Source organism: Myotis nattereri (assembly GCF_964212035.1).
Source record: "Myotis nattereri genome assembly, chromosome: 15".
Lineage (NCBI taxonomy): Eukaryota > Metazoa > Chordata > Mammalia > Chiroptera > Vespertilionidae > Myotis > Myotis nattereri.
Genome location: NC_138090.1, coordinates 4617455 through 4629828, shown reverse-complemented (window position 1 = coordinate 4629828; position 12374 = coordinate 4617455). Strand labels below are relative to the sequence as shown.

At 40.6% G+C, this 12374-nt stretch overlaps 1 protein-coding gene across 1 annotated transcript in view; it reads left to right on the top strand.

Annotated features, from left to right (window-relative positions):
• Positions 1 to 12374, top strand: part of RPGRIP1L (RPGRIP1 like) — a 76674-nt gene that overhangs the window by 28647 nt on the left and 35653 nt on the right. The window contains exons 10-14 of the mRNA XM_081108552.1: positions 4026 to 4165; positions 9337 to 9443; positions 9676 to 9726; positions 10663 to 10842; positions 11595 to 11712. Coding sequence (XP_080964678.1) covers positions 4026 to 4165; positions 9337 to 9443; positions 9676 to 9726; positions 10663 to 10842; positions 11595 to 11712 — 596 coding nt within the window. The remainder of the gene's footprint in view (positions 1 to 4025; positions 4166 to 9336; positions 9444 to 9675; positions 9727 to 10662; positions 10843 to 11594; positions 11713 to 12374) is intronic.

The window sequence follows — 12374 nt, the reverse complement described above, 5'->3', positions numbered from 1 at the left end:
CCCCATGCCTCACTATCGCTCTGATTTTAATTGGATTGGAAAATTGTGTATGAGAAAGGGAAACATTCGTGGAGTAACAAAACTGTCAGATTCAGAACTTTGTATTGATTTTATCTTCAATACCTTATCATTTCAAATATTTTAACATAGTCTCCAAACAAGAAAATAAGTGCCATTTGGCCATTACCTATACATTCTCTACTTCTTCCCAATTAGGGGATTTACTGAACATACCTTTTGGAGTAAAAAACTTATATGGGAATAATGCATAAGTGGAATTTTGAGAAAGACATGTTTTTCTCATTTTACTTTATCACCATGAAACTTTAACTTTTCGTATTAGAAGATGATCTGAGAGTGTAAATATAACTTTGAATGTCTTTTTTTCTTTTATGTTTTATGGTTGAGCTACATTTTTTTTTCTGTTACGTTAAACAGACTTCATTATGCTGCTTACACTTGAATGTTGTGTCAGGCACATGGAAGTAAATGTGTGTAATGAGTGTCATAACATTGTGTCCAAAAAAATAATCCTGCCACTTAAGCACAAAACCCCGCGAGCACACGCATAATAGTAAATAGAACTATAACATTCTGTAATACAGTTTTTTTAAAATATATGTTTTCAGAAGTCGGAGAAACTACAAAACTCAACAAAAACTCCATAAACTGCAGATATCAGCATCATTCCTAAGATTCTTTACAGCTCTTGTGTTTTGTGGCACTGTTATTCATCATTGCCAACAACTAGCGCTCATCCAAAACTACATACACTCTCGGTTTGGTTAGTCATAGTGATAGCATGTTTGTAAAAGGGGAGCATTTGTTTGTTATCCAAAATTGGCCCGTTGTCAGGAGAAAAATGTGATTTGCAGATTGCATTCTCATCTTCCATTTTCAAATGAAATTTTGAATGTGTTTATTACTTGACAGATGACATATTAGAGAATCATCTGGTAAGATAAAACCCTCATGTTAGTATTGGGAATGAGCCTTTTTTTAATATGTTAAAACATTTTGGATACAATGCCAAGACATAAGCATAGCTTTAAGAAATGTCAGTTTAAAAATCCAGAATAAATTTTTTGCAATTACATCTTTTTATTTGGTTAAAGAGAAACTCAACACAATAAAATAGTAAAGCTGCGTCCCATTTTTGAGGTTAGCGTAGCTTTAGGGTGATGTGATTAATGAATGCAAGAGCCCTGCAGCAATCCTGTATGTGAATAACCTGGAAAACAGAAGACATAGGTTTCCCTGCCCCTTTGGGACCTCTGCACCCACTACCATCCAATTCAGAGTCAGTCCATTTGAGATCAGATCCAGAGAATCTGTAAAGGTGACTGATTGTAAGGTATGAACTCCCTGAGAGACTAATCTAATGCCGATAGTTTAAAAAAGAGTTGGTCTAATTTTTGAAGATGACGTTAACTGTTTTAAGAATTGGGTGAATCAAGTTTTTGCAATGTGATGGTCACCTAATATTCAAAACTTAAAGGAGCAAGGCTGACCCCCACCGACTCTGTGCTCCGTCTCTGTGAAGTGAGCTGTCCCTGCAGCCTGCCAGGAATCGTGAACGCTCGTGTGATCATGTATGAGCACTGTACGCCTCCCAGAAACCAAACCGAGTGCGTCTGGGCCATCATTTCTCCTTCAACAAGTGAAATATCCCTGATGTAGATATGGATTTAATTCCAGGAGGCCCCAACTACAGTACCTGTGGGCTTCTTTCGGGGTGATGTAGAGCTTAGACTTCCGTCTCCTTAGGAGGCCCTGGGAGATTGGAATAAGTGGAATTTTCCTCCAAGAACCACAATCCTAGGGTGGAGATGAACTGCTCAGCTCTGTTTCCATCCGGCCCTGTGGTTGGTCAGGGTGTGTGTTTCTGCTGTGCTGACCCAAAGCTCCAGTGGGCATTGCACTGCAGGTTGACACTCTGTCACTCCTGCAACGCAATGTAACAGTGAAATGTGCACCACGACCAACTGTGAATCCCCTCAGCTGTCACTGTAGGCAATGTACAAAGACATTTTCATGAGTAAAAGGCTCGCAAAGGCTGCGCTCATATGCAGATCTAATCATGTACACAGCCTTCAGCGAGAAAATGGAGCCAGATGTGGCTCACCATTTATAGCTGCACAGATGGCTCCGAGCGCAGAGGAATACAGTAAATTCAAAAGGAATCCCTCATGAAACTCCAGTGGAATGTAATCCTAAATTTAGAGGGAAGATAGCAGTGGACTAAATTCAGATTGACTTACGCTGATTTACACTAGTATTTTGTGGGTTTGGAAAAACCAGGCTGCTAAATTGTTCTTAATTTAAACACACACAGCTTCTGATGTTTCTGCCAGATTAACTGTTGGTGATCTCTTTGCTGGTACTAATGCTATTGGAACACTACTGTTTCTAATTTTTGGCATCTGATATAATGTATACTTGTGCCTATTTCATCATGCTAATTTTTTTCCGAGTAGTACATGTTTTTAATAAACACACACACACACACACACACACACACACACTGACATGCATGTATATATATATGTATGCATTTGAGATATATAATTACACCAGACAAAGAAATCATATTTGTTCTTTATTTAAAAATGAAAATGTAAAGGAATATTCTTTACATTAATAGGTAAAGTACATATTGTGCTTGGATTTCATTTAAGTCTGGGTAATTGTATCTTTTTAAAATTAATTAAAAATATTGGTATATCAGATCCATGCGTTGTTGTTTTTTCAGGTTCCATATGTGAAAGGAGAACACTGCTAGATGAAACAGATGTCCTATTTAGAAAAACTTCTAGAATTCCATTCATTTCTAAGGTCATGTTAGTTTAAATGCAGTAAAAGCATTCAAAATGTAAAGTGAATGCACAGTTTTTCCTTTGAAAGCTATGCCTCCCAGAAAAGTATCTCTTTTGGTACAAAAACCTCAAGGCTATAGCTGGGAGCAACATTAAGGGCAATTTTCAGTAACAGCTTTCATTTTCTTCATCGTCAGTACAAAAGCAGATTTTATAAATTTTTGTTTCATTTACTGGATTTCAAGTAAGTAGAAAGGTCAAAGCTGCTGATAATTATTCAGTCATATCAAGCTTCACAGATAATAGTTTTCTGCTGAAATACAGATCAAGATGGGTTTTTCCAAACCTGGCCGTCACCTGGGCGCTTTGTGAAAGTAGGAATTCCTGGGCCCTGGGATCTTCATCTCTAAATCTCTCCAAGTGTTCTGTGTGGAGCTGGTCTAGCATGAGTAGCATTTGGGAACCGCTGGCCTAAACGAATGTGTAGTGTATGCCTTCTGTTTACCATTTAGTTATATTGCAGCCAGTTCTTCCAACCCTGGTCCTTGGTAGATTTTAACAACAGATGAAACTGCTGCACTTTCCTTGAGGGACAATCATTCCACCTTTGTCATTCTTATCGGGCTGTGCTTCTGGGTTTTCACCCCAATCATGTGTTACAAGCAAGACTTGTTCTTCAGCCCATTGCTTTTTGTTTTTTTAGGACAAAAACTGCCTTATCACTACTTACCATCAGAACCGCTGCCTTGCGGTTCACTGTGCTATCACTTTACAGCCAGTATTTTGTGACTGTCATTATCACAGGCTCGTTAAATGTTCCAGATTCTAGATTCCCTGTAGGAAGAGGGTTTGTGGCGGGGAGCAGGGCCCGGTCCGACGGCGAGGCTGAGGTCTGGCCATGCGGATTCCTCTGGAGCACGTACAGTATCGGCATTCCTGCCCTGGTCCCACAAAAGCCGCTCGCTGCCAACTCCTCTGACTTGAGAGTTCTAAATTAAGGCCAGTTCCTTTGCTCATCCCACAAACCCTTTCATGTTCCCTAACCGCAGCCTGAGGAAGGCGCCTGGGTCTCACCAGCAGCAGACCGGCACATGTTTACTTAATTCCTGAGACATGATGACAGTGGTCCCTGTGCCACTAAACGCTTTTCTCCCGTATTTCCGGTCGCGGCTGCTTTCTGAGCTGCCTCGCGTGTCCTGTGTCTTGCAGTGCCTTCGGTGCTGCCCAGGAGGAGCAATGGAAGGTGAAGGAGCAGCAGCTGAAAGTACAGATTGCGCAGCTCGAGGCGGCCTTAAAGTCCGACCTGACCGACAAAGCGGAAATCCTTGACAGGCTGAAAACCGAAAGAGGTACCTGCGAAACGGCGCCGCGTGCGCATTCAGGCCTGTGTTGACCCCGCTACTCACTGGCCCCATCCGGGCTCCCTGGGGGCCTTCTGTTGGCCAGGCCCCCGGCCGTGGATGGGAGACACGGCCTGTGTCTGCAGCCGTCCGCTCCCCGAGTGTGCTGGTGGCTCAGACCTTCCTTTTACTCATCCTAGCCTTTGGGCCAAAGGAATTGCCTTTTCTCAGAGTCATTCTTACTCAGATCGTCATTAATTCTCCTAAATTTTGAGCCTTTCTTCAGCAGTTCACAAGTGTTTACTGAGCACCAGTATTTGCTCGGCGCTGGGACCCAGCAGTGAGTGAGGCGCTGTCCGCAGGCAGCATCCACTCAGCAGGGAGGAGCGTGGCAGTTAAGTGAGTGTAGTATGTGCAGCAGTGGCCGGCGCCTTGGGAGTAAGAGCAAGCAGTGTGAGAGACAGTGGCAGGAGCTCGCTGTTTGCTATAGGTCCGGCAGGGAGGGTCTCTGATAATGAGCTATCTAATTCTTCACCTTGACCCTGAACTTACACACCAGAAGCCTTGTCAAGATGTCCCTACTGTGAAAATTCGAGTCAGTGTGGGGAGAGGTGGGCAAAGAACAGGAGTACGGAAGGGAGGTCACATGGGTATGTGTTTGCTTTATCTTGTTTTTCATATTGAGAAGAAAAAACAAGGACTGATGATGAAAAAGAAAAAAAAAAGGTGTCCTTGCTGAGTAATAATCATGAATAAGATTCATGTTATGAGTCTCATCTCACTCTTCTTGTCTCATAGAAGTAAAATAACTATAATTAACTGTAGAGGTTTGACTTCTGAATTCTACACCTATACGTTACACACGAATGCACAACAGGGAAATGGAATTATTTGCTTCAAATGTTGTAGCTGGTGCTCACCCACTAGCTGTTCCTTTGGAACATTTGCAGTTTTGTTGCATGAGAACATTTAAAAGTTTAATGCAGGCTCAGTAAAAAAAAAAAAAAAAAATTACATATCTAGTCAGTACTCTATATATTGATTTAGATCACAATGCCATATTTTATTAACTATAGGAAAGATTTTCTTTCCAATTTTAATATTTCTGAAATTGGCACTTTATAAATCATAACATTTAAAAATTATGTTCCGACTTATTTTTAGCATTTTAAGAAGGTTGAAACAGAACACACTTAATCACTGATGTAGTCTTAATTTCAGGAAAACACTTCTATTTACCCAGTAATTAAATCTGATGAAAGATGACTTATGAATGTTTCTCTGGAAGATTGTGAGTGGAATAAAATGGTGACATGATTTCCGACCAGGGGAATATTTAAAGTTTTCAAAGATTGAGCTGCAGATTTTACAGCTCAGAACTGAGTCCCTAACAGAGCGCATGTTTTAGGAGCTGCTCAGTAAATTCTTGCTCACTGAGGGAAGTGCAAGTACTCTATATTCCCTTTCTCTTTTCCAAAAACATGTACACTTCTCATTCTTAAAGAAAGCAGAAACGAAGTAAAGTTTGCTTACTTATGTGCTTTTCGTACTTCCCTAGATATTAAGAATTCCAGAGCTCTTGTCTCCAGACATCCATATTGATCTCTGGAAAGAAACTCTTCGTAAGGGGTTTAGAATCTGTGGCCTTTTTTAAAAACCTGTATATTGTTCCTGAAGCAATTCTGAGGGTTCTTATAAATTATTAAAGCCACAATTGCTAAGTTATTTTATTTAAACTAGTCCATGTCTCATCTTTTTTTTTTAAACTGGTTCTTATTTCTTTTAGATTTTTGAATAATAAAAATAACTCAGGTACGCTGTAAAAAATTCCAGTAAACAAAATAAAAAGGTTTTTTTTTAAATCTCTCAATTTCACAACCTTGAAAATAATCTCTTTTAATATTTTTGTATGTCCTTGCAGAGTTTCCTATATGTATACAGTTTTATAACATGCTTTTTTATTTATCATATTTTGAAACCATCCCTTAAGTCTGAATATACATTCACATCATCATCATTTATAATGGTTGTCATAGTTTTTGAGGGTGAGGATGTACCATGATTGTTTAACAATCTTCTATTGATGAATTTTTAAATCTCTTTAGTTTTTTAAGTATAAAAAGATCCTAAACAAATCTTTGTACAGTTATTCATTTATTTTCTAAAGAAAAATTACTGCAACTAAATCTTTATTTTTAATGCAAGTGTTATTTTATTTTAGCTTGAACACCTGAAATTTATAGATCTAATGATTTTAAGTGTGTGTGGTTTTATGTGAAAAGTTACAATAGACTATAAGAAAAATATTACAGCCTTTAACCATTTTTTCCAGGGAGACACTAAACCAAAAAATTGAAATTGTCTATTTAAGGAAATCTTTTAATGTTTAGAAAGTTCCTTTTTGTATAACAGATTTTGAAATTGTTTCATTTTGCTTTGAAGTCTCTTCACACACTTACCTTTTCATGTACCCAGTGTTCTTTGCCAGAAGATGTTTCTCTGGCCCTTGTAGTCATTCATCTAACTGGCAGATTATTTTTAAGAATACTCACCTCTTTATTCGAGGTACAAATTAGTTTCAGATTGTGTGAATATGTGGGGGAAGGATATGTAAATGCAGCTTGCATTTGGTTAATGCTTAAATTAACTGCATGTGTGTAAGGGCCTGCTTCGAAAGTTCCTTTCTATCTTTAGCTGAAATGCATAATTCGGCATAATACGTGAGCTTATATTGATCACAGCTGAAGATATTAACACAAAGGAGTTTGAAAATTGTTTAGTTGAATTGTTCTCTGCACTCTGCTTATTAGTGGTGTGCTTGAAGAGCATCATTTTTAAAGAGCGAAATGTTACCTCATTTGAATAAAATGCCGTTTGGTTTAACATGCTTTTTGTCAAAATCCTAACATAAAGGAGGTTATTTTTCATCTTGTACAGGGTGCTTTGATTTTTCATATTGTAATTCAGCAAGTCTATTTCCTCTTTGAACTATATCGTCTCCCAATAAACAGTTTAAGAAAGGAAAAATATAGTGGATAATTCTACATAAAATTCAACAGGGAAAAAGTTACTGGTATATCATAATATCTTTTCCCACTAAGGTATTTTCTTACTAATAATGCCATAGTGTTTTTTTAAATATCAGTGAACACATGAGGACATAGTTGTTGAAACAAAAATCAGTAAAAGAAGAAATATTGGAACAAGTTTATTTATGCCTATTAGAATGCCATTCTTAGGGCCCTCGTCTGAAAAATTGAAACAGTTAAGAAACTCGAGCTCAGAAATCGTCATCCAGATGAGCACGGAGCAGCCCTGTCCTTCCCACGCCGGCTCGCCCTCAGAGGCCCTAAGCTCCGCTAGCCACAGAAATAGCCTCCGCACCTTGCCCTTTCCGTCCTCCTGACTGTGTTACCTCCTTTCTGCTACCTGCTCACTCAGTCTAGATGTTGTTTTAGCCTCCGCAACATAAAATAAAGCATTCCACATCCTACCCTGCTCTCTAAACAAAAAGCAAGTCTGTCTCCTGAGAACTCATAGTTATTATTCATCCTAATTTTTAGTTTAAAGCCAAGCATTTCACCTTCACCTTCACCTTCAGATTTTCCAAGTATTGTCCATGCTTTTAAATTTTTTTCATTTTGTTCACTAAATATTAGCAACTTATACTCTAGGACAGTGATGGTGAACCTATGACGTGTGTCAGAGGTGACACGCGAACTCATTTTTTGGTTGATTTTTCTTTGTTAAATGGCATTTAAATATATAAAATAAATATCAAAAATATGAGTCTTTGTTTTACTATGGTTGCAAATATCAAAAAATTTCTATATGTGACACGGCACCAGAGTTAAGTTAGGGTTTTTCAAAATGCTGACACGCTGAGCTCAAAAGGTTCGCCATCACTGCTCTAGGATAACCTTTAACCTTTTATCAATAAGAAAAACTTTATATATTTGATATTAAAAGGCCTCTTCATACCCTGCCTAGAGTCACAGGTTGTGTGTGTGTGTGTGTGATTTTTCAATTTCAAGGAAATATCTGAATTTTTTCCATTTCTCCTTAACTGTGTATTTTACCATTTTCACTTACATGCAGAATTTCTAGCTTGGAAACAAAGCATTATAAATGTCAGAAACATATTTTTGTATAAAATGCAGTCAGTGTGCAAATGTACTTATGTAAAGAATTCTTGGCAAATGTGTTGACTTGCCTTTTTTTTAAGGAAAGGGAACAGAAATGTACAACTTGAATTGAGGACTTATGACAAACATAAATCTTGGAGAGCAGGATGGAATTAGTGGAGACACTTTGGATGACGTGGTTTAGGGTCAGTCCACAGGGGGCCCAGGAGGAGGATGCCTGACCCCCACCATGAGGGCGACTGGCGAGCGCACTTAAGAACATGAGACGAGAGAACACATTTGTTAACGAGCTACTGTGCCTTTTTTTTTTATGCTTAATGCAGGGAGTGAAAAATTAGTCTATGGATTTACTGTCCTCAGTAGCGCTACCCTAAGCCCCTGTTTGTGGGTCATGGCCAATGACTGCCTAGGGGAACATAACGGACCTCCATCCCGTAATGATGGCTCTGCGTCCATGTCCTTCTCGTTAACAGCATGAGCTCATAGAGAACACACACGAGTTATGGCTGACACTCCCCTGCCCTGGTTGGGAATCCACTGCTCCTATCTTTAACAGATTAGTTAAAAGGTAGTTGATTAAAATGATGGCTTTAGTTATTATCAGAGACATTATCTTGTTTGAATAAAAAATACTTTGTTAAATTAGGAAAAGAAAATTCAAGGAACTCCAAAAACCAAAAGATAATTTTTTTTTTTTTGCATGCCTTTCAGGACCCTTACTAAGTAAGTAAAAATCGCAGATTTAGGAACATATTTTCTTAAGTATTTTAGATAGAATGTTCCTTTGAAGTCCCGGAGGCCACAATTTCCTTCTATTAATACTGCGAAGTTACGTCTTACGTTTTTGATAAGCAGTGAATCATATGGCCGACATCTGAGCGTGTGCGTGCGTCCGGCTCCCGCTGCCTCGCTGGGTGCTAGCTCATTTCCTCTCTGCCCAGAGCGCGCTGGATGGAGCTTGCCGTGTCAGTGTAAAACGTGTTCCTCTGCCGTGTTCTCTCATATCTTTCCAATTGTGTCGACTTTCTTTTCAAGACCACAATGAGAAACTCGTGCAAGAGAACAGAGAGCTGCAGTTACGATGTCTGGAAGGAAAGCAACAGCTCGATGACCTTAAAAACCGCATGAAGTTTTACAACCAGGTGAACCCTTCTCTTCTGTAGGATGTAAATCCACGTTTTTCTCTACATGCCTTAGGCGCAGAGAAAGCACTATTCTAGAGAGAAAGGGGATGCAAATATGTGACTTCACTGATCACGTCACGGTATCAGGCAGCTCATGCTCCATCCGTGGGGCCGATCTGCGTAGTTGGAATGTCTCCTGCGCTTTCCCTTCAGAGCCCCCTGTGAGCTCTGACTCTTCTGTCTTCTGCAGGAGACTGATGTTAACGCCGAGGAGCTGAGTGAAGCCCTTCTGCTCATAAAGGTAACTTTCTGCGCCTCCCCGTGAGTGTCATGTCTACGTGGAACCGCCCCGGCAGAGTGCAGACCCGTCTGTAACCCTCACACGGGGCGAGGGAATGACGCAGGAAAGGGGTCCGCTGACATTTAGTGACGGCATATGCAAAGTCATAAGGACATCAAAATCACATTAAAATAGACCTTAAAGACGCTTGTCTACAGCCCTTTGTCCAACGGTAACCAACATTTTTACATGCCTGACGATAAAACTAATCGACAATTTTCTCTCCTGAGAGACCTGGGTGTACACTGTTTTTATTGTTGTTGTTAATCCTCACCCAGGATACTTTTCCGTGGATCTTTGGGGAGAGGGGGAGGGAGGGGGAGAGATATCGACGGGAAGGAGATACATCGATTGGTTGCCTCCTACACACCCCCGGCCAGGGCTGGGGATCGAGCCTGTAACCGAGGATCATGTGCCCTTGATCAGAATCGAACCCAGGACCCTTCAGTCCTCAGGCAGATGCTCTATCCATTGAGCTAAACCGGCTAGGGCCGACACTATTATTTTAAGTAAAATACTGAATCATAAGTGTTACCAGAAGATACTTTCCAGCTCTAGGATATTCTGTTGTTTACAGGAAAACATGAGAAAATGCATTTCTTTCCTTTGAGATCATCACAGTGTAGATTTTAATCAAATGAAGAAATAGAAATTGAAATAAATGTACATGATTTCTTTTTTATGTCATGAAGAAATAAACTGTTTTTCGAATTCTCTATAATTGTTCCAAATGTCTGTCCAAATATATTTCCTATGCCAGGACTACTTTTTTCCTGGTGGAAAATGGAAATATATCTGTTTTCAATTAATGATTTTTCCTTGCTATATCTATATTAAATCACATGATTACATTTTAGAAGCTCTTGTTTTCAATAATAAAACATGTTTTCGTTTTAGGCTCAGAAATCACAAAGAAATGGAGAGCTTTCCTTTTTAGAGAAAGTAGACAATACCAGTCATAAAGATCTAGAACGTTCCATGCGGGAGCTGCAGGCAACTCATGCAGAGACAGTGCAAGAACTTGAGAAGACCAGGAACATGCTAATCATGCAGCATAAAATCAATAAGGATTACCAGGTAACGGAACGGCTTGGGAGAGGACGCGTCCTGTCATGTTCTACGTGCGGTTCACCTTCCTAAGCAGTGTCACGTGGTACTTTGTCATAATCTGTGGCCATGTGTTACCACATGCCTGGAAGTTCTCATAAATATAACTAAGTAATTAGAAGAAATTGTTTTAAGACAAGTACAAAATTTTAAGTCCCTGATTTGATTTGATTTTTGTATAAATGTTTTTTTATTGATTGCAGACAGGAAGGTAGCGGGGAGAGAGATAGAAACATCAATGATGAGAGAGAATCGATCAGCTGCCTCCAGCACGCCCCCTACTGGGGATAGAGCCTGCAACCCGGACATGTGCCCTAATTGGGAATCAAACCGTGACCTCCTGGTTCATAGGTAGATGCTCAACCACTGAGCCACACGGGCCGGGCTAAGACCCTAATTTTAGAGCGCAAGTGGTGGCACTGCACTCGCCTGGACTAGAGTCACCACATTCTGCAAACAAGGTGCTTCCCACAGCCCCTTATACACAGCCGCAGCCACGGAGAAACACCTCCACCAAACAGGCCCGGCTTTTGTGGACCTCACTTCTGGTTTTATGAACAGCCCTAAGGGTGGATTGTGAAGCCGTAAGCTATTTGAGGCCAGGAAACGGCTACAGTTCCTGGCACGTGCAGGATCTAGAAAACGCTTGAATCCTACTTGCTTTAAAAAATGAAGATGGAACTAATCACACATGTTGAAACGTGTTCTCTCTTATGTTTTAGATGGAAGTTGAGGCAGTGACCCAGAAGATGGAGAATTTGCAGCAAGATTACGAGCTCAAAGTGGAACAGTATGTCCACCTTCTGGACGTCAGGGCTGCGCGCATCCAGAAACTAGAAGGTAGTGGGCACAGTTCCTTGCTCGCACGGGAATGGTTTATAATCGTTGAAATGTCCTCCTCAGCAACACTCACAGTTTCTTTCTACCTTTTTTTCAATTTATAACCACAATAATAATTCACCAGCAAGGCAGTTTTTATCTGATTCGTCTCTACTCGGGAATTTGTAGTCACTTCCCACTACTTTTTGAACTCAGTGTTGCTTGCAGGCGAGATGCAGAGTTCTGCATGCAGCATCTCAGACTAAACTTACCGCCTCGTGTCTGAGTTTTCTTCTAAGGAAGCTGCGCATCTCAGACAGACAAGCCTGCTTGCCCTTTGTCTGATTCCTCTTGCGCAGCCCCATCACCGTGCCACTCCATGTGCGCCTCCTTTCTCCTGACTGCAGATGCACCCTTCCCTGCTTCAAAATCTAAGTGCAGGCCCGGCCCGGAGCTGCTCCCGCCACTCGCCATTCCTCCACTGGAAATGCCCTTGCGGTGGTTTTCAGACTTGGCCAAGTGTGAGAACCACAGCGGAACTTGTTTCCCGTGCAGCTTCCTGGGCCCCCCTCCAGACCGGGGACCCATGACACTGTATTTTTAAAAATAACTCCAAGCAGCTGGCTGGTATGGCTCAGTGGTTGAGTGTCAACCTGTGAACCAGGAGGTCACAGTTCAATTCC